The sequence below is a fragment of the Dromaius novaehollandiae genome, chromosome 5 (assembly GCF_036370855.1).
Source record: "Dromaius novaehollandiae isolate bDroNov1 chromosome 5, bDroNov1.hap1, whole genome shotgun sequence".
Classification (NCBI taxonomy): domain Eukaryota; kingdom Metazoa; phylum Chordata; class Aves; order Casuariiformes; family Dromaiidae; genus Dromaius; species Dromaius novaehollandiae.
Window position 1 is genome coordinate 46,549,694 of NC_088102.1, and position 23,076 is coordinate 46,572,769.

The 23,076-nt window shown below is 42.2% G+C and overlaps 1 protein-coding gene across 3 annotated transcripts; it reads left to right on the forward strand.

The window, feature by feature from the left end:
• The first annotated feature begins 2,807 nt into the window (after positions 1-2,807).
• Positions 2,808-20,355, forward strand: SYT13 (synaptotagmin 13). 3 transcript variants are annotated; one of them, XM_026093271.2, is made up of 6 exons: positions 2,808-3,351; positions 8,599-8,821; positions 10,734-10,874; positions 12,523-12,836; positions 16,796-16,925; positions 17,210-20,355. In XM_026093271.2, exons 1-6 carry the CDS (start codon positions 3,169-3,171, stop codon positions 17,512-17,514), a joined length of 1,296 nt encoding a protein of 431 aa, XP_025949056.1. In that variant the 5' UTR covers positions 2,808-3,168; the 3' UTR covers positions 17,515-20,355. The 3 variants fall into 3 exon arrangements, with proteins under 3 accessions (XP_025949056.1, XP_025949057.1, XP_064368807.1); XM_026093272.2 differs by having other exon boundaries at positions 10,740-10,874; XM_064512737.1 differs by lacking the exon at positions 2,808-3,351 and adding an exon at positions 7,919-8,011.
• Positions 20,356-23,076: the final 2,721 nt, after the last annotated feature.

Genomic DNA, 23,076 nt, shown 5'->3' on the forward strand with positions numbered 1-23,076 from the left:
TTCTAAAAGATAATTCTTTATTCTTTTCTAAATTGTTTCATTTACTTGATTTACACATATGGGTCTGTTTCACTGTACAGGAGGAGCATGACAGTGATGGAGGGGCCAAATTCCCCTTGCAAATCTTCTTTTTTTGCACATAAAAAATGTAGATTCAGCTGTTGTGTCTTAATAGCACTGCAAAGATTCTTTCAGTGGTCTGTAATACTTCATCATCTAGTCAACACTCTATTTACTCAGGGTGGAAGACAAAATCCCTTGCCTAAAGCATTTACAGCCTGAGACATCAGCGTACAAAAGCACGAGGAGGTGGATGTAGTCATTGTAAACACAAGACTTTTACCTTAGCTTTCATTTTTGCCATGCTTTGTTTTCTTGTAAAGAAATGCATGGCAGCCACATGTGGTCCTCTGTCATTAACTGACTATTTCAGTACCTAAGCTGGGTGATGCAAACACTTTGCTGTGATCTAGCAAGCTATTTTAGACCATGATCCTGCTCAAACTGTCCAATTTCTGGAGTGTAGAGTCTTAGAATATTTTAACAAGTCAATACAAACAGAAGCCTGAGCTTATGCCTTCTGGCTAAATCTGAGTAGTACACGTTTTTCCATGCAGATATCACTCTTCCCCATTTCCTTCTGTTCAGCCCCTGCTTCTGCCCAGCAAAATGTCTCAGTGTCTCAGTAAGAATCAGGCAGAATATCTCTGACAAATACTAGCCCTGGCCAGAAAGGGCTAAATAAGGAAATATAGTCTGCAACCATCTTTCATTCAGATGTGTGTGGGCTTTTCTTTGTGATAATGAGGGATATTGGAAGTTTAATTTGTGTCTACTAATGCCAGAATAAAAGTCACAAGTCCCTGACCTGCTTATTCTAGTTGTTGGCAATTGCATTAGGGGGCCTTTTCAGTAAAGCACAAACTGCCTTCTTCTGTACAGCCATTTCCTGCTGGAGACGAAATAGGCTGATTCTGCTTTAAAGAAAGACACATCTTTCTTTGCTTTGTCAAGAAAGATGCAGACCATTGCCCAAGGCCTGTGCTCATTTTTCTTTTCTTACGTCTCTTCAGCGGTGCTGATAAATCTAGCCAGGGCAAATGTTTACATTAGAAATGTGCCATAAGCAGGGTCCATCAATGAACTCATAATCATATATAGGCTCTTGTCATTCTTATTCATGTCTTCTGTCAGAATCTGGAGAAAAAAATGTGGTTAGCATGACTGCACAGTGTGTTTTCAGGCCTGAACATGCCCATAAAGTGTTGCTTGCAAAAACAGTCTTTCAGCTCTCTGCAGTTTAACTTGGCCTTGGCAAAACTCTTTCCAAAAGCAGACATGATAGATAAAAAGCAATGTGACTGTGGACAATAGCAATGGGACTGGCCAGTGAGAAATGTCATTGACCTGGCCCCATTTTAGCTTACTATTTCTTTGAAGAAAAAGAAATAATTGTATTATTTGATATCAAAACAAGCAGCAAGTATAAAACTGAGTCTGAAGTACATTTATGGGCCAGTTTTTTTAGAACAGGATGTGTTAAAAATAAGCAACCATTATAGCTAGATGCAGTGGCTGAATGTGCCACAGCTACAGTTAAATTATGTATCAGTACCAGTTACCTGTATCAGTGCACACATAAAATTCTGCAGTTTTGTCCTATTGTGGATGAGTGAGGGAAGGTTTGTGACAGAGGGGTGGACATGTTGCCATTTATAATTATGGAAGAGCACTTGGAAGAAAAGGCTAAATGAGTGGTCATAAGTAAGTGTGATATATTCAAAAGAGTGAGAAAAAAATCCATGGCAAAACCTGAGCTGCAGAGAGATGAAAAAACCCTGAATTTCTAAACATTTCTGTATATATAGATAGCTCACTTTCTCCTGATCCACAGGCAGCAACTGTGTTCCAAAATAGAAAGACTCCCAGTAGAACTGGATATTTTTTCCAGAGCCTTATAAGGAACGTTTGGCTTCTCGCTCATTAGTTCCACCCTGGCCCAGATATGTAGTGACTGAAAATTATAATCATCTTCTGGCTACTAGGTACTCCTTGTGAGGTGACCCAGAAAATGGTTGTACATGTCACAAGAAACACACTGAAAGGTGGCATTTATTCTCCTCTCCCCCCTCTTTGGGCAGTCTGAGAAAAAAGGTAAAAATGAATGAGTCAGAGAAAGTCAATTACTCCATCACCTCAGGAGAAAACTGGCTGAGAGGGAAGTGTAGACCTCTGAGCTTATTCAGGTGGGTTCTGGCACTGTACTCATCAGCCCACTGCCTGACACTGGTTTAGTAAGCAGTATGACTAATACCTAGCATAGGCTGTTTGCGCTCTCATCCTCTCTCCAGAGGAAGCAGCATGCATGCCAGTGTGTCTTGTTTGATGGGATTTTCTGCTTTCTTTTTTAATAGAAATACTGCTCTGCATTGATGTGAGAGAATGCAGCTCCAAAAGGTGCAGACCCTGTGCCCTGAGGGGATAATAGTGAAATGTGGGACAGTGCTTAGTTCTTGTGGGTATTTGTCCCCCAGCCTCAAAACTGTCCTCATGAGAAAGTTTTCTCTGATATACAAGCAGGCTTTACCCTGACTGTAGGCAGTGCTGTCATGCAATGTTTTCATAACCAAGGCTCTCAAACCAGCACTTATTGGCAATCACTGTCTTTCATTTAAGACAGAAAAAAACATCTCTTGAGCAAACTAGTAAACTAGCCCTCAGAAAGCTTGCTAGAGAGCTGATCCAACATTTGGATGCACTTTCTGTGAGTTAGCTAGCCAGGCCCAGCCCCTTCTGCTGACGTCTTTCCTCTGTATCACACATCAGACTTTTCCCGGTGGAGCTGGAGAATAGGCTTCAATGAAAACTGCCTGTTTGCAGCTATAAGGAGATTGCAAGCATGACAATCACTGTTTCCTCTGCCTGACCTGGAGCAGAAACTCCATCAGCAGGATGGAGAGGTAGTCTTCTTGCCTAGCAAAGGTGGGATGATTTATCTCTGTCTCTAGATTGGTCCCTTTTCTTTGCTGTACAAGAGAATTGTTATCAGACTTCCAAAGAGAATGAAGCCAGGCTAGAAGTCAGAGTGGATGTGCGAAAGCTGCTTTCCCAGGGAGGAGAAGGAATCACAGGATTTCAGTGCTTTTTGTTCCTGTGCAGCTCAGGACAATGGTTTTATCTGCCCCAGTTATTGCCCTGGGGGCTACCTTAGGGACTGCAACTAGCATCCTTGCCCTCTGCGGTCTCACCTGCTTCTGCAAATGCAAGCAACCTGGGAAAGGACTCTCAGAAAAAGACCAAGATGAGGATATGGAAAATGCTAAACCCAGTGTGCTTCAGCCAGTCCAGCAAGTAAGACATAGTCTTTAATTTACTCCGTGATTTTTCTTTAAATGCAGAGGGTGGGACTGTATCTTCTCTGTTAGGCTACCCAGTGTGTGATTTATGCTGCCTATTCTATCTGCTTATCAGGTTCAGGATGTAACAAGATGTTAATGGGACGAGGACTAAGGGTAAACACAGAGCAGGGAGCTGGGTGACCCACAGAATTACCAGAGCAAGAGACAGCTGTCACGTTGCCAAAGACAAAGCTGCTATCAGCAAAAATAAGGGAGGAGGACTGGAAATGCTGCTCAGTTGTCAAGCTAGATCACAAGGGAAATCATTTGCTGAGAAGAGAAGACTGGACCTTAACAGGTAGCACACAGCATTGTAAAGAAGAGATGACAGATTATCACTCCTGCTGGGATCTCCTATACAGGCTATTTCTCTAACTCTATCCCCAGTATCTTATGGTTCCAGCAGGATAGTTCCCTGTCAAGAGCTGGTTTCTTCTGAAAACTCTCTCTTCTCTTCCCTCTGCCCCTCTGAGTGAGGGGTTTAACTGTGGGTGAAGTTAAAACAAGGTATTGAAATGAAAATAAAAATAAAAGAGGGTATCTGGAGTGTGGTGACTGGACAATCTCATCACACGCTATTGCTTTTTCACTTACTATAAAGGCAATCTGAAGTGCTGATAATGTCAGGCATCCCTGTGTGGTCTTTCCTATGTATTAGGATCCAACAAAAATGGATTTACTCCTGAGCCCCATGCAAGAGCGAGCAAGAGGAATTATAGGATGCCTCTAGTATACTTATTGATGGGAAGCTGTTCTTCTGTGGGAGATGTTTGACCAATTTCTTTGGCTGACTATGGTCTTTAGCATGAGCTGTAACAATGGTCAGTCTCTGAAAGTATTACGTGTTGGCTGTAGTTCTTGATGTTTGTGTGTGAATAAGTCCTTTTCATTTACACCCAAATGATATGCTATAGCAGCCAGTTCCAAGGGCCAATGATCCATTGTATAATATTGTCTTTGTTTGCCTTTTAATTATCTGAAGTGCCTGTTATTTTTTGTATTATTACAGAGTTTAGCAAGAGTCCTAATACGACTTCTCTGTAATGTTTATAATTAGATATTCAGTTTCTCTCTGGCTGCCAGTCTTAGGCTCTTTGTAGAGAAGAGCCCTAGCAGCTTCATGCTCCTGTTGCAGTTTTTTTCTGAGGGAACAGGACCAAATCTAGTAATTGTATTATAACATTTGATGCACATAAACAGAACTGTGCTACAGTAGCTTCTGTGGGGGTGGGGGAGGGAAAGGTAGGGCTCCATTGACTATGACCAAACATCACTGAGCTTAGGACTTCTCAAGAGATTGCTGCTAATTCTGGACTCATCCATGGATTTGGTGAATACCTCTTGATACCAGTTTGTCTTTTCCCAGGATGAATTTCACCTGCTCTCCTGTTTACTAGTTTTGTCATATCCATTCCAGGCTCCTTTTTCATCCTGGCTAACTCATATAGGGGATTTGCCAACCCCTGTATATAAAGATGCGTGATAAGGCTGAGATTTTCCGAGTTTACCATTAAAATGAATGATAAGTGTGTAACTTTGAAGGTCACATCACTTTGCATAGCATTTTTTCTAGCTGTTAGTGTCTGGAACAACACTACCCACAGATCACTTCACCATCAGTCTCTTTCTACAAAAGACTTTTGTATGTTGTTGTTTTCTAGCTCAAAACCTTCTCAAATCTTTGCCTTAATTCCCTTCTTGGATTGGACTTTTTTCTTTCATACAGCTTCTTGGGAAACATCTTGAGAAAGCGTTAATCCATCCTAGAGCTTCTCCTTCAGGGTGCCATCCTGCCTTCATGTCTGAGATAACCACTAAACTGCCATGAAGTCCAATTAAGCACTCAGTACCCAGCACATCATAGGTTATGGTCCTCACAAAATTTCTACATTCATTCATCAAGTTTTGCAGTAATTTAATACCGTATTTGAATAATATGGGATTAAATTATTCACCTTACTCTCAGCGCATCACTCTTACCTGAGTGATTGTATTCTTTTAGCATTATAGAGTCCCCAGTTAGAACTATTGCTGTCTCTTTCTTGAAAAAAAAAATCTGGACAAATTATAGCTGCTGAATAAACATTCTGTCACAGAAAGTGCAAAACGTTCTTAGTTTGCATATTCCCTATGTTTACCAATTCTTTCCAATGAAAATAATTTTACTGCCAGGAACATGCATTCTCCATGCTGTCACTGATTCATAATTAGTCTACATTCCTTAAAGGAATGAATCTCAAATTGAGTTCTGAGCCTGTGGAGTTTTATCATCTGTGTCTATGTTTATAAATTGTCCTGTCGGGATTTTTTTCCACTGATGGAGGACTATATTTGACCACTGTATGTGCTAGTCAGTGCTTGGCATACTTAATATTTGAAGCCTGTCAGGGCCACTGATTCTGGTAAACAGAGTTGACAAAAGAAAGATGAAACAATACTACATTTTATCCACTTGAAATGTCTCCCATTACGCTGATACTTGTTTTTACTATAGATATAAGCTCCCCATGGTCATGCCCTGCATGCATGAGGGGAAAGAGTCCAAACACAAAGATACATCTACAGAACAATTAAAAGATGCTGTAAATTTGCAAATTCTCAGCAAAGGGTGCAGAATAAGCATCCTTAAACACACTCAGCAATCGCAGCAACCTAGTGCATGGTTTGAGTGATACTAGGAAGGGACCCAGAAGGGTTGGTTGCAGGCTCCTAGCTAATTTTGGTTTCTTTGCTTTCACATATTTTATGCAGACCTATCTGAGCTCTTCTGCTCATCTCTTTATTTAATATTTTGCTGCTGATTTGCAAAATGAAATTCCATAGGGCTCTGCTATGCAACAAGATTTGCAGACAGCACTTGGGAACAGAGCTGGCAGCAAAAATAATAAACAGAGGCAGATGCAGTTGGAAAAGGGGGTGGGCTGGTCCCACTGTGCTTACATATGTCTCTCATCTCTAATTCTGCAGAGCAGACAGAGTAGAGGAATATTTAGACCCAGTGGAGCTCTTAGTTGTTGTGTGCTGATGGATTTCCTGACTAAATGTCTGGAGTTCAGCAAGTGGAGGAAAAGACTGTAATAACAGTATCTCACATTTGTGTAATGTTTTTTATCCCAGAGGATCCAAAAGTGCTTCATATGCTAGCAGCATATAGAACCACAGACATACCTCTCTGTTGTGAAGGTCAGTGAATAGCAGGACAGCAGCCTTATTCAGTTGGTTCAGGAGAGACAGAACAGCAGACACTGGCCACTGCAGCAAATACTTTATGTGCATTAGGAGTATTGTCTTTGCAGGACAAAATTGACCTTGCTTGTCATGCTGTTGTCTAGTGGTTCCTCACGTGTTTTGTTTGGTTGGTTTGTTTTAATTTTAGAAGAACGAAAAGCTGAATCATCTGAGATTTGGATGAGTAACTTCAAACTTTCTAACGGTTTTAGGACTGATGATGCTCAAATCTCTAAAAGAGGGATCTCACTTCCTTCTTTTACAGACCAGCACCATAATGGCTTATACAATATCTAAGCTTAACTGAATGCTAGGTGGGGGTGTCCACACAGTGATGAGTTTCTTTCTCAACTCACTCTTATTCCAAAGTCCTTAAAACTAAACAAGAGAAAATGCTGTGTTACAGAGTGGACTTCCTAAACACCAGTGCACTGATTGCTTTGAGAAGATGAAGTCACTGACCTAATTAGATCTTTACCACTGCCAAGTGCTTATCACAGTAGTGCTCTGATCTCCACAGATGACTTGATAGCCAAAGACCAAGACTGCTTGCTTTCTTCAGCTCTTGTTTCTTGAGGAACAGGCATGTTCCCTGAGGATGCATGATCTGGGACCACAGGGTCCCAAAACAGACAAGTGCCTCAGGGCATTGTCTGCATTCATTATTAACAGGAAGCAGTGAAACTAATGAAAACTTTAATTACAATTAAGAATGCTTTCTGGCTCACTCTCACTCTAAACTTAACACAAAATAGACTGGCAGGGAGAGGGGTGGGAGAGAATCCCGTTGCACAATAATAACCAAAATGGCAGTTTTACTTCTGCTTTTTGTCTTTCATGCTTTGGAAACATTAATAAAATCTGATGAGAGGATCAGGGTCATTTACTAATCAGCTTTTGTTCTTCCCCATTGATGAATCCAAATATGCATGAATCAGGAATGACAGTTGTGAGTAGCCAGGATTCTTTTTTGGGGGATGTAAGTAAAAGGGAACTGTTATATTCCACTAAAAGATTTTTCGTGAGCCCTGTTTTGGAACAACAGTAATGTCTTTGTGTCAACCTTTGCCCAAGCTTCTTGGGCTTTACACCATCTTTCAGGTCCTTCTGTTGATTCAGTGTCAGTGAACCAGCGGGGAATTGAAATGCTAAGAACAATGCAGACATAAATCAAAATGTCAATCTCCATATAATAAGGGGGAAACGTTGCTTTTCTAATGAGGAGAACAAGCACTGCTTTAAGTGTTCACCTGCCTGCTTGTGTGTTCAACAGAAGGGATGTGTCTGAGGGTGAGGTGGAGCTCTGGTCCACAGAGCCAAGAAAGCATCCAAGAGGCTGAGAGGATGACTGCACCAGCTATTCTTGATATACCTTTGCAGGGCTGGTATGTTCAACTAGTTCTGCTTTGCCTTATTACACCGTAGTTGTACTTGCTCCAAGTGACTTTGTGATCGGCGGCTTTGCCTTCCTAATGCTTACTACACTCTCACATAAAACGTTCTATAAACCTGTGGGTGATGTTAACCTCTTGATCTTGGGTTTGACTTCAAATGGAATGGTAAAAAATATCATACCTCAATCATAGCAAACTGAACTCCTTTCACATTCTTTACTCTACAAAGAGAGAACACAGACTTATAAAAGAAAGATTAACTGCTACAGAAAAGGGGGAATAAGCAAACAATAAAAATGTATCTTTTTCTTGTTGCAAACAAACATCTGTAGAGGAGTAAATCTGCAAAGACATGCACCAAGAAGAAAGGTAACAGACCTGGCAAAAAAATCTCTTGATGTACAGACAGTGCTTTCTCTAAACCAAGAAGCAATGACATTAAGAATGACCAGATGCACCATTTTTTCCCTCTTAGTCTCAGCAAAATCAACCTTGGGAGAATCAGAAGAATTAGTCTAATTACTGCCCTAATTACTAATTACTAAGTGCAGAGTAATACACAAGATTTTAATTTTCAGTTCAGCATTAAGAAGACTGCGGAACCAGTCCAGCCTCGAGCACTCCTGAAGTTTCCCAACATCTATGGCCCCAAACCAGTAGTAACTTCACCTGAAATTGTTAACTACACACAGTACTCCTTGAAGACAACAGAAGAACCAGCCACTGGAAAACATACTGGTTTGGATGAGAACAGGATGAAGATACAAGTCAATGAAGAGCTGTTTGTTCTCCCTCAAAACGGTAGGAGCATTTGTTCTTCAGACTAATGACTGCTTTTCTGGGTGTAGATCTGTAATGCTTGGGTGCATAATGCAATCCTGGTTAGAGAAATAAATATGAAAATGAATACATGTGGCACTTTTTGATCTTTTATCATAAGCATTATGAGTTCTTTTTTAAATGCATGTGTTTAGTAGGAAGTAGTCATGGAGCCCATCAGGAGATTCATTTAACGAAGCGATAATTATGTCTGGTTGGAAATTTTTTTACCCAAACACTTTTTGCGTTGAAGAACACTGATTTATTGGAAGCAAACATTTTGTAGAAAAGCATGTATTTAGGGTAAAGTTTTACTGGGAGCAGTTGCCACAGTATGGGTAGAATACCTGGCCAAAACTAGGCAGAACTGCTCCCCAGGACAAATGCTAGCTGTCCAGCCACTGTCCTTGTCAGCAATATCAGTAGCCTGGGTTCACACTTCTACTTTATTTTCTCTGGTTTTTTTTTCACTAGTTCTGTGAGATGGTCTTGGCTTGTCATAACTGGCAGTGAAACCAAAGGCTGAGACCTCAGATATTTTTGCCAAACAGAATTCTTGTTTTCCAGCCAGCCCAAATAGCAACATGCCAGCATCTGGAACATAAGATTCCTGAAGCCTTAGAGAAAATGTAATGTTAATTATATACATCTGGCAGCATGTTTGGGTTGCTTCCATGCTGATTTTTACCTTCACAGCTGCCTTTTTAATGGTATAATTGAGTCTTATGTTTATCACATTAACAATACCTTCCTGAAGGTTTGCCAGAGAAACAATGGTGATTTTTTTTTCAAGGTAGTTCCTTTTAGTTTTTTTAAATCATTTGAGATTATATTTTTGTCTTTCTGGGAGGAGGATTACCACCTGCCTCCTTTCCACTCTGAGACTTGTGAGTATGGGAAAGAAAGGAGTGCTGTGGCAAGTGGCTGCATTAGAGGAAGAGACCATGTCAGCCACATCCTCAGGTGTCAGAAGATTATAGGTGAGGAGGCTGAAAGAAGGTGGTTGCATGTAGACTAAAACTTTATATAAATGAGTTGGTGTGATAGCCTCTCTGCACTGCTAGCAGCACAAGGAAGTTTGCCTTTTGCTCTGCCTAATTTCATAGCTCAAGTGTTGCTGAAATAAAGCAAGAATTGTTACCTTCTCCTTTTGGTGCCACATTGAACTGATGTGGACTGCGACTGATATTTTCAGGAGGAAATGTGCTGGTCCCACTAATGTTTTCTGTCTGAATCAGAACTGACCTTGCAGATAACAGCTTTTGATGACAAAAAGCGGTGGCTTCTCTTTTAGTCTTGCCTCTTGCTCTATTTCAGTATACTCACTTTCAAAATCGCACATGGAAGAACTGCCTCGCAGCTTCCCAAACTCACCATCTTCAACCTGGTCAGGTGCTGTGGGAGTAGATGTAATGTTGCCCTTCTGCATGACAGACCGTGTTGTTAAAAAAAAAAAAAAAAAAAAAAAAACAACAACTAAAGAGGTCTGAATTAACGCAGAGGTATATGGCAACTCAGAGGCAGACTCAAGTTCTTATTCCAAAGAACAGAAGATTTAATTCATCAATGTGTGTAGACAGCAGTATAGTAACAAGAGTGTAGTTTAGACATCTTGGCCTAGGCACAAGATGAAAGAGCAAATGTGTCAACCATCTTAGAGCACAAGGCTGCAGAGAGAGCAGGAAGCACCAAGTGCTGTAGAAGGAGCTGAGGGTGAGAGAAGATAGAGGGAAGAGGAAATATGATGAGGGAGGGTGAAGTAACAGAAGTGGTATTCCTGCATACAAGGTGCAGGAATAGCAAGACATGGATGAATTAGAAGACTTGAGTTAAAACAGTGTGGATTTGAACTCCGTGGAAGGTGAGGACCTGCTTGCTAACAGGGTTACTTCAGTTCCAGGTGTGGTAAAGGATGTGTGTGTCACTGAGCACTTGAACCCTGAGAGGGCAGCCAGCTGTAACCAGGTCCCTGAACTGCACTATTCCCTTGCATATGATCGACAAAAAGCTGAGATGCGTGTGGCCCTTCTTGAAGGTAAGAGGCAGAGATTTTGTACTGTTGATTCTTTATCTGGAACGTACAAGACACTTGCTGATTTTCTAAAGTGTTCCCCTCTCACATTAAAATTAACAAGTTTCCCCAGAACCAGTGGATGTTTCATTGGCAGTTAGGCTTGCAAAGTAGAAATACTTAGAAATGTTACTACTTGAAGTGAATGTGCAGGGCACGGCTTGGGAACAATGACTGGCACAGCTCAAAAGCAGAAGTCAGAAACCAGGATAGGCTCTTCCTATCCCAGGCATGGTACAAACACAAAGCAACCTCTTTTTATTGTTTTTTTTTTTTATTATTTTGGTGGGAGGAAGGGTTGCTATCTTCTTCCTCTCTCCCACTTCTATTCATCAATGTAACACATGATCCACTCATTTCCCCATTGCCTCTTGCTCAGGCCAAGTCAGAAGCTGAAACAGATACCACGTTTCTTTTGTAGACCACTGAGGAAGGAGCCTCTGGCTGCACCTGGCCGGGAGGCTGGGCTGTGTGGTACTCTCTGAAGCAGAAACTGACAACTCTAACAGCTTCTCCGCTCTGGGCTGGGTAGTTATGAATTCCCCTGGGAAAGTAAAATAAGCTGACTGAATAATTCATGAACAGTGCAGATCTCTGTGGAGACCTAATCAAATCACACCCTCTGCAGTGAGGATTTGAAGGGTGCTAAACTGCACTCACCATTGTGGGCCGCCTGCCAGCAGCAGGCCCACATCATGAGCTTCCCTCCAGGACGGACGTGCATGTCTGTGAGCTGCCAACCTGGCTCTCCTGCATGTGTGCTTCTCCCCGGGTGCTGCACCGCCCTGCCAGGCAGCATCGGGCTCTGCTCCCCTGAGATATCAGGACACTCTTGTGAGTCTTGGGGCCTGACATCTCAGGAGCATTTCTTCTTGGACTGACTTTGGAAGGACTTTGTTTTTCTCCACAAAGCCTTGCAATTTCATGATCCGTCTGAGGAAAGAGTGCTCTTTTAGCTGCAGAAAAGGCAGTGTGATTCTTTTGACACTAACAGGAGTGTAAAATGCCATCTTCATTCTAGACTTTCAGCCAGAGAAGTGATACAAAGTTAGGGCTGAATGCCTCTTGACACAAACCTTATGGGCTGTGGGTTGGCGTCTGAAGGAGCCATTTACCAGAGACTGGAAAAGCAGAATGTAATAAACTTTAGAGGTGTCTCACACTGGCATACAGGTGTGGGCATGTGCCAAATGGGAGGTTTATCCTAGCTCCAGTGTCTGTGAGTGACCATCCTGCCCTTAAAGCCTTTGTAAGAAGTTTTCTTTGTGTAAACCAGAGCTCCCCATTCCTTTCCCATGTTGTGTCTCATGTCATTGCTGCTCTGTGTCTTCAACTGAGCATTTCCCCTAAGCTCATTGGATGTTCTCCCAAACAGTAACAACATCCTTCTACAGTGGAAATCCTTCCGCAGAAGGAAAAGGAGGTTGCGCAGTGTGAGGAAAATGCCACACGATGGGGTTCACAGCTTAGTCTGCCCAGTACAAGCAGGAGTTGGGGTGAATGTCTGTGCAGCTCTTTTATTTTATGACTATCGTGAGAAAAGCATCTTAGCCACAGATTCTTCATGGCTGTCTTTTGTGAGAAGCCCTTACAGTCAGCCTTTCCTTTGCAGCAATGCATGGAAGGATGAACGGGGACCAAGACACTGGATGCCACTGCTACATACTGGGCACACTGATGAGCAAGTCTGGTATCGTTGAGGCCCAGACAGAACTGAAGAAGAAGGTGCTTCACACTCTCTGGGAGGATGTCCTGCTGTTCCCATTAACTGAGGAGGAGGTGCCAGAGGGAACACTGACTCTCACCCTGAGGAACTGCGACAAGTTCTCCAGACACAGTATTGTGGGCGAACTCAAACTGAGCCTTGCTAACATGCAGGACTCCTTTGGGATAGCCCAGTGGGAAAGACTAAAGACTCCAGAGAAGGTATGGACTCAAGTCTGTGGCAGTAGTCTGGAAACCCTAATGACCCAATCCTGATTTTGAGAGACGATGAGTGCCTGCAGAGGTCGCTCAGCACTTCTGTGTCAGGGCCTGTAGCTAACCATTTCAGAAAGCAATCAAAGGCCATCAACCCAGCCCCTCAATCTACAGCTCCAAGCATTTAGGATGTGTCAAAACCTCCTCTCCTCCTCCCCAAACTATGCGATAATCTGGCACCGATAGCTGTAATTCAAAGCCTATGCCCAGAAAACGTTATGTGAGTTTCTGTGGATTAATGATGTGGGGACTGTGATAACAAGAGCCAAACTACCAAAGAGTGCCTACAGAGCCAGACAAAGGGACTCTTTAGAGCTGGGTGTGAGACACATCATGGCACTCCAGAGAGCCCTAAGCTAGGAGTGAAATGCATTGGTGGGAATGTAATGTTGAACTGAAGACCATCACCCCTAACTGGGATGAATCCAAGCAGTACTATTCATCCTGGGAGATATCAAAACATCACTCATTGCACTGTTGTTTTTTTAAATGTAAAAACCCTTTTCCCTCCTTATCCTCTTCCCAACATGACAGACAGGGAAAATGGAGGAAAGGATACCAACAATACTCAAAGTAGGTACAGGAGAGGCTCATCTGCATGAATTTCTTATGAGCAGATTTCCTCAGGAACTTTTCTCCTGCCATGAGCTAGGTTATTCTTCTAGTAGTAGCAATACACTTAACATAATTAACATAATAATTAATAGCAGGGCAGTGCTGTTGCTGCTAATAGTATGTCACTATCTGGCCCCATCAGGTTTGAGGGCTGCTGAGCTGGCCACAGTCACAGAGTATAGATTTAGCACTTCTGATTTCTAATAATGCTCACTTATCTGGTCACTACTTGAATACTGATAGGGCTGGCTACTCTGAAAAACCCTTGGTAGAGAGATGGGTAGCAGGAACAAATGGACACTCTGGGTTGGTTTAATAAATCTAAAACTCAAGGCTAAATGCTTGCCTAATAGCCTTAAGCTGAACTGAGTTCCCAGTTTGCTACTGCAAAAAGACATGTGCAAAAGAAATTATTCCAATATAAGCCATAATGATTTAAATTCCTAAATGAAGCTACACTGATACTCCCCACCCACACACACCAAATCTACTGTAGTAGCTGCTTTATAAGTGATACCCAAGGAACAGCCTGTTCACAGTGATGGTCAGTTTTCGCTCAAGGACCTGACAGAGTCCTCACATACTGGGTACTCTGCCTTGGTCCAACTTCACAACTGTACACAGAAACAGGGCAGCTTTTATTTCTTCTCCAGATTGACAGTACAAGGTTAACACTAACAGTACTGCTGAACAGTGCCCCACTTTGAGCTGAGGATGTGCAGTGAAGGCTGAATTTGCTTCATCTGGGACCTAAAAGAGCCAACCATTACACAGATAGCTTATATACAGATCCTGAATCATTCATTGAGAACCAAAGCATGAGGGAGCGAGGAAGAGCGGATCAGAAAAGAGGAGCTATTTTTGTCAGCATCCATCCAGGAACAAAGTTACTGGGCTTTGTTTAAAGTCTGGTGTTTCCTTGAAAAGCCACAAGCTGCAGATATTTCATTCCTACACTCCCAGTAACTCTCCCACACAAGGGAAAGAACTCAGAGGGAGCTTACAGCTAAGCAGGTAACTAATTAGGACTGAGGAATGCATGATGTGCTGTGAGCAATGCAAAGCAAAGATGTTGCAGACTGATATCCTTATCTTGTCTTCCTTCCCTCCCACTGCTTTGCTAATGACAGTGATGATAGTGGCTCCTTGCATCGCACCTTCCCTTTTGTGAGTTCACAGTGCTCTGCACACTTAATACATTGATGACCTCTGATGCTTATTACCCTCACTGCACAGAAGGGAAGAGTGAATCCGTGGTGGTTGTGTGAATTTGCCAGATTGTAACACAAGATGCTGGTTATGGATTTACTAGATAAAAAAAGAACACAGAAGGAGAGAGAAAGAAAAGCACCTCAGACTTGGTCTCTTCATGCAAAATTCCAGCAGAGACAAACCATTGTAGGTTTTAGTTTCATGTGGATACAGGATGGTCAGACTTGACCAGAATTTTAAGGTCAAGAAAGCTATAAGCACAACATACGATGTGCGTGCACAATGTGTGAATGTGCGCATGTTTACAGAGCATATGTGTGTAGACAGAGGGGCTACAGTACTCTTCTTCCTTTCTCCCTGCCCCACCATCTTCCTCAGTATATCTATATGTTCCTGGAGCTACAGGAACCAAAGTCTAGTCAAGAGCTATAGAGTGGGACCTGCTGAGACACAGATATAAAAACAAAAGCAGCTTATTACTTGCCTAAACAGTGATTTTGTATTGGGTTAACTCTCTCCATGTACAACACACTTATTCTTTTGCAGTGGACATAGAGCCATTTGAATCTGCCTCTGTGGGGTTTTTTTTTTTTTTTTTTAGATGCACTTGAATTTAGGGTAGGATATATGTAAATGAAATGTATGCACGCCCTTTGTTGCTACCTGAGTGCATGAAAAAAGATGTACTTGAGCTGATTTTGAATGGAGTTTCAGGCTTCCTCGCTAATGGCCTCCCACCTGATTTGAGCACAACATATAAGTCATTCAAACCAGACAGCGATGACAGCCATGTTTTCTGGAGAGTCAATCAGCTCACAAGGAACACACAGGGGGCCTGTCCTTGCACGCTGGCAAGTAACTGGGTGAAAACTTAATTTGAAATATTTATGACTCACTTAAAACTGAGTGTGCAGAGCACAGAAATGGCCTGGAGAAGTGCTGTCTGTCCTATAGCTTGTAGATCATACTGAGAAGTCCAAAGGGAGTCTATTGAATTGGCACTGGCTTTCTGTGACTCTTCTGGGTCATTAACCTCACACTAAAACAGATTTCTGTCACAAGCTCGTACTCACTGACAGAATAACTACTTCCCTTTTGCCCCTTGCCATACATTTTAGAGCTGTACACGCACAGGCATGCTCTTTCTCTCCTTCTCTACCAACTCCCTACTGGGAAACAGCACTGCTTTCAAAGGAAAGATCAATTGTTGGTGTGATTATTTCCCTCTTGTTTTGCCTTCAGGGATACTTGTCCAGAGCAAGTGAGAAAGAAGGCAAAAAAGGTCAGGAGGCTAAGAGGCCACTCACTGCTGGGAAGAAGGGAATACAAGAAAAAAAAGTGTGCCCCCCTGAAGGGAAAGCCCTAGAGGAAATCCAGCATGGAGCAGGAGGGAGAACTGTCCACAGGCTTGAGAGGAGATAGGAAGGAAAAGTAGAGTATTGTGCTGAGCTTATGGAGCTTTTTAGGTTCATTGATGTTTCTAATACCAAACAACGGTGCCAGAGAAGGTTCAACACCAGCTTCAGTGTCTGGCTACATGACGCAACCCAGAGTATCATCTACTCTTTCCTAGAGAGCCTGACATTCTCATTAGGGACTGGGGACCAGGATCCAAGCCTATTCAGAGTCTATGTCACGAAAATAGCAATTGAAATGAAGAGCAAATGATGAAAAGCAGTAATGAAAGTAGGAGATATAAATAAGCAGAAAGGGCAGCTGGATGACCTCTCACAAAAGAAATAGACACACTTTAACATATTACCTACGATAACCCCAAATCCTCTTCTGACTAAATATTCCACTAAAACTGGCTGTTAGGAAGCAATTACATTCCAGCAGCAAAAGCAAGAGGTAACCCATATGATCAGGGTCTAATGAATAAAGGAGCCTTCTCAGACACCTTTGCCTGGTTTGCTCTCATCCAGTTTAACTGCAAGAATTTTCTCTACTAGGGCAGAGAGATAACTTGGTAGATTTATGACATTACACCCATCACCTTGCACTGTGCAATTTTCCTAATGTTATGGCCCAAAACTGTATCAAAAGTTAACCCTTCCTTCCCATGTCTCTGTTTCCAGGAGCCATCTACAGGCCATGGGGAGGTTCTGCTTTCTATCAGCTACCTGCCAGCAGCCAACCGCCTGCTTGTGGTGATTATTAAGGCTAAAAATCTGCATTCCAAGCAGCTAAAAGATCTACTTGGAAACGGTGAGTGGAAGAGCAAGAAAATGGAGGTTGTTGTTTCTGCTTGTATGTAATTCTGGAAAGGAAAGTGGGAAGGGTGGTGGCTGGGGGAAAGGATGTTTGGCTTAGAGAGCCAAAAAGATTTGAATAATTTTTAGCAAGTGACAAACAAACAAAAAAAGCCCCAAACCCCAAGATCAGCATTTCTCATATTCTCCCAGTCAGCGTGCTGTCATCACTTCAGATTTTCTGGTATTTGCTTTGTTCCACATGCATTACCAGGATGTCTCTCTCCACTTCCTATACAGATGTTTCTGTCAAGGTGACACTGAGGCATCAGTCCTTGAAGCTGAAGAAGAAGCAGACAAAACGTGCAAAACACAAGATCAACCCTGTCTGGAATGAGATGATCATGTTTGAGGTGCCTCATGAGCTGCTGCGTGCATCTAGTGTGGAGTTAGAGATGCTGAGCCAGGATGGTGCTGGGCAGAGCCACATACTTGGCAAATGCAGCCTTGGCCTGCATGTTGTGGGCACAGAGAGGAACCACTGGGAAGAAATGTTGAGAAACCCCAGGAGACAGATAGCCATGTGGCACCAGCTCCACATGTAGGCACTCCGTGGTTACTGCCAACCAGATTTCTGCCAGGCCCCTGAACCTGAGGAAATAAGCTGTATTTCACCTTCCACCTTCCCATCCACAAAACGGCCAGGCACAGCATTCTTTTTATGCCACCCTCCTTGGTTTCCTGCCGAAAGAATGCATCATGCTAGCCCAGGAAATGGTCTGGAAAATTTATTTAAGGGACAATCCCCCACCTCGTCAGGTGGTTCTCTCAAACAAGGGATTTGACTGTGTGGATGATTTGAATTCATTTTATCAGCCTATGCACTGTCATTTCCATGTGGTTTCTAAAGAGTATAGATCTGTTTCTGTGAAATGACTAAACCAACTCAAGGAAGGAGAGCAGAGGGATCCCTTCCTTGAGTAGAAAATGTAACCAACTCCTTGACATCTAGTATTGTCACCCAAGTCCCTTGGTGAGAGCTGGCTCCACAATCACAAACATGCTGCAGCCATTTTGCTAGTCACTGTTTTTCATAATGCTTTACAAGACCGTGAGACATTAATCACAAAACTAACTGACTGCTGACCCAAAGTAGCAGTATGAAAGAGAGAGTAAAACCAGGTGGAAGCATAGACCAATCTACATTAGATGGATACCTAGAAATAGAGAAAGAACTGAGAGGAAGAACAATGAGGAAGATAAAGTGAGACAAACACCATCATTCTGCATAGCCGTGGAAGCAAACACTGCAAAGCACTAAGTCAAATACCTTCCTACAATTTTGTTTCCTGGAGTGTTGGATACCTTGGATTTAGGGTTGCTGAAAGCCACTGAAAACATGAAAATTTCAGGATCCTTTAACAGAGTACCCATGTCTTCTATCTCGTTTTCTACAATGTTACCTAGAAAGACCCTCAACACAGATAAATAAAATAGTTTTTGTTGATGTTACCTTCAAAGCTTGGACCAAATCCTTCTGCTTAGTGACATCTTTCCTATCTGGGAATTTCTGAGCTGGACAAGTTTCAGATACTCTTATTATATTCCAGGAAGCATCTGATACTAGACAAAAGAAGTGAGATCATTTCATACTTCAGCACTTAATTGATGGTTTTGGTTTGATGGTTAGCGATCACACACTCCAGCCCTCATACTAGGACTGCTAAGAACTAAGAACTGCCATGTGTTTCATCACCTCCAAACAGAAGGAATTCACTGACCAGGCAGATTCTCCATGGCTTGTTTTTTGTGTGCACTTTCAAGATTTGATGTGGTTTAAATGTTACTGTTTAGTGTCCTTTTGGTGTCTAAATGGACTGAAAGCTGCCATTGGCAGTGGTGATGTTATGACCCTGTGAGCACACTGTTTGTCCTGACACTTGATATCAAGTAGTAGACACAGCTTTAAGGGACTTACATGGGGACAAGGCATGTGGAAGTCTGAAAACAGGACCATATGGTTTTTAGCACTGAAGAACTCAGAGAATAGCAAAATTGCATTGCTTCCCACTTCATTTTGCAGAGTCAGCTTAATCCTGTATTTAATTCCTAGGCTGCATTAGGAAGAGGGTTGCCAGCAGGTTGAGGAAAGTGATCATTCCTCACTACTCAGCACTGGCGAGACCACATCTGGAGTGCTGGGTCCAGTTCTGGGCTCTCCACTGCAAGAAAGATGTGGATGTACTAGAGTGAGTGCAGTGAAGGGCCGCAATGATGATTAAGGGGTAGGTGCATCTGACGCACAGGGAGAGGCTGAGAGAGCTGGGACTGTTCAGTCTAGAGAAGAGATAGCTGAGGGGAGATCCTATCAATGTGTGTAAATATCTGAGGTAGGGGAGTAAATGAGAAATTGCAGGATACTGAGAATAAACTAGAAACAATAGAGTTACTTTTAGTTGACAGTGAGTTCTTGTTAGTTGCTGCATTCATTATTTGTCTGTAGATGTTCCTATAGATTTGGAATCATTATTTCCATTTAAATGCAAAAAGTCTTTGTAATGTTGGCCTATTCTTCATATAGGATTCCGTGAGTGCTGTGATTCTTCCTTCTTTTTAGGATAATGATAAGAGTCATAACTTCATAGTATGATGGTATTTGGCTGGCATTGGAAAGCCTGAAGGGCCAAATATTTGTCTTGCTGCCAAGAGTTTTCTCTAATTCTGCCTCCTGCTTATTTCAATGAGCCTTTTATAACATCTTGGTGACTGATTGTAAACAGCGTTATCTGGCTCTGCCCCTGGTGATTTTGGCACACCCTGTAATTAGATAGCAATCCTATAGTGTCTAAGAAATAGCCCCTTGCAATCTGATTTTGCTGTGAAAAAATAATCTTATTTTTACAGTAGAAATATATATATATATTTTATGAAAAAGTCTTAAGGGCAAAATGGTTCCATCAATGTTAAAAAATGGTATTGTTCCCTCCTTTGCTGCAATGAAATTGAAAGGGGGAAGAGAGGAAGGGTAAACTGTATGCATCTTTCCTGGCTTGCTCATTTTTGCTGTCTGGCATTTTAGCCTGGAAAGAATGTTTCTTGCATTCAGTGCGGTCTTAACTAGCTGTCACGTGTTTATTTAATGAGGCAGTTGTTTGCGCATGGACTGAAAGCAAATGCAGTTAAGGGTACTGGCTTTCATGAACCTGAGGAATGCTGCGTACGTGTGGTACTGGAGGGGCAGGGACTCTCGGCCCAAGCCCTTTTGAAGTCTGTTAATAGGAGCTGTTTGTCATCACATTCCAGTGCTGTCCAGGGCCCTGCCCTTATCCCACTTCACCTCCTATAACATGTGTTTATCAATGCTTGTATGGAACTGAGCCCTCAGCATCTAAAGGGCTTTAGGAGCTAAACTGGCCCAAACAGATGAACTCTGGAGATTCATTGTAGCAGTTGACAACATTATAAATATAAACACAAAGTATTTGGAAATGCTCAGTGTCATCATATCAAGTGGCTTCAGCAACATGAGCAGTAAATATTGCTTAAGTGCAATATGGCTAGAGAACTGAGCCAGACAGCCACATGGTTTTCAGCTCCTGAGGTTATAAATACAGAAACATCGGTGAGCACCACTAACATGTTTTTTTAAATTAAAGGGTGGTGCTTAAAAACTACCTCATGAGGCTGAGAAGATGCAAAAAACAGTTATGACAATTAATGTTCTTAACCTACGAGTGTGACCAAAAAGCCAGGTCATTAAATTCCCAATAGTGATTCAATGGTTCACTGATTATTCTGCCTGCTATCATCCACATAAGATGAGGAAGTGAGTAAGACTGTAAGTGAAGAGGCAGCAGGGAGAAAAAGCATACTCTACCTGCTAAGAATGAACAATCCTTTTCATGAAGGACCAGAAAATTATGGGTTTGAGGGCAGGGATTCATAGTCCCTCATCCAGTGGCAGAAACCGAGCAACACTACTACTATAAAGCAGAATGAGAAATGCAGCTCCCATATTGCATCGAGCATTCCCTAATCATGTGGTGTCCGGGGGGGGAGGGGGGAGGGGGAAGGGTGGGCCTGAGAGGCCAGAGCAACTGACTTGTGATCTGATTAAAATATAGTCTATAGCCATATGTTGCTTTTCCTTGACCTGCCCTCAGAGCTAGATTTGCCCAAACAAATGATCTGGTTCGGTTTTAGGGATTTTGTGCTAAAGAAGGTGAGATATAAAAGCATAGAAAGTTGATAGTCGCTAAAACATCTCTGGGATGTTTTGGAGTCAGTGCTACCTTCAGCTCTCTTCCCTGGTACTCGGGGTGGAGTGTTTGCATCTGGCCTCCTGTAAGTATAACACTTTTCCAGTGGACACAGTTTTTCCCTCTCTTCTTGTCCTAAATGTCCTTTCATGGTGACAGCAACCATGTTTTCTATGTGAAGAGGTAATACTTCAGAAAGCACTGTAAAATTCCCTTCAACAGGGTTGAGTTAAGGCTGGGCAAGTCTTCAGGGTCAGTTATTCTCCTAGTCATTACTGTGTTCTCGAAACCTTGAAAGAAAGGTGCTAACAAAGTGCAAAGTGCTGTCATCAGCATTATCTGGGAGCAAAGTCCAGAGACACCCTTTTCTTCCAGAATGAAGGAGGTTGTAGTTTGGGCTCTAGAAATAGAGACCAAGGTTTGTCCAAATTTTCCTTATGTCTGCCTGTTGTTTGAAGCTAAGGTTCTGGACTTGAGCCCCATTAAATGACATATAGGAAACTGAATGCTACCCTGACAATGAACATTGATTTCTATTAATTTTCTTTTTTACTTGCTTCCTATGACACCCATCTGAAAAGGCAAGTTGCACTCTGGTTTCCCATGTAAATACCTCCATCTTTTCAGTGTAAAGATATGATAGCTGTAAATTGCACACTGCATGTTAAAGCTTAACTGTTCTTCATCACTGGTGAGAACATGATCCACAAGTGATTCAGAAATGTGGTGGAAAATAGGGTAGAAACTATATCAGTAGCAGGGGCCTGAGTTCAGCACGATGACATTACCAAATGTAGGGAGCTAAGGTGGCTTGGACCACACTTCTTGCACTCTTGAAGGCCAGTTTTAAGTTTGATTAGATCGCAGGCAGAGCCTTGGCAGCACCGTTTACATGTTTCAGAACTTAACTCAGTCTCACAATGAATTTGGTTCATTTGCTGGAAGATAAGCATGATTAGTAAATAATACTTGGCATTTTATATTGTTTCTTCTATTGGTAAATATCAAACTAAAGAACATCAGTAACAAAATAAAATTGTGATATGTGGCCTTCCAGCATGAGAAGGCTTTTCTGGTTACTCAATCCTTTAGTGTCCTGTTGTCTTTATTGTACAGAGCCAGGTATTATTTGTTGAGACTCTATATTGTACACACAATTCAAAGCACAAAAAGAGAGCACGAGACTTGGCAATTGTGTCTGATGTTACAGCACAAAATGTATATCACCACCAGTAAGTAAATGATTCCAAACTGTATCAACATTGTGTCTGTTTTGTTTATGGTAAGATGAGTCCCCTATGCCTGCAGCTCACAATTTAGAGAAAAAAAATATTGGGGTGAGTCAATGGAAGATCCTCTGAACGGTATCCTCCAGGGATGGGTATACAATGAGAAAGGCGAGAGGTCAGCAGTGGAGCCCTATCCTTGCCAAATATAAGAAATGTATTGGCTTTTTTCAGCAAGGTGGTATATAAACAAAGCTGGAGATGCTTTTCTGCAGCTGTGCAGAGATTAGGGAGTAGGATCTGGAAACAGAATTGAAGAAAGTGAATTTTGGATTTAGTCTTTTTGCTCATCCCAGTATTTTCAAGGCAGCACTGATGACAGTCCATAAATCATGTATCTTGAAGAATGAATACCTACTTAAGTGACCCAATACCATCACTGGAATTAGCTGGTTCCTAACAGCACATAGAGATCAAAAACTGCACATAAAAGTAACAAAAAACAAATTTTTGGAGCAGGGTTGGGGAAGTATCTACCTCGTTGACAGTTTGGGGGCACTCTGTCACCCATCACAGTCATTATTAAAGCACAATGAGAAATAACAAAGTTAGTCTGTCGGAGCCCCCAGGCTGTTCCTAGCTTCACAAACAAGGTTGCCATAAGCCTGTCAACAGTATAATG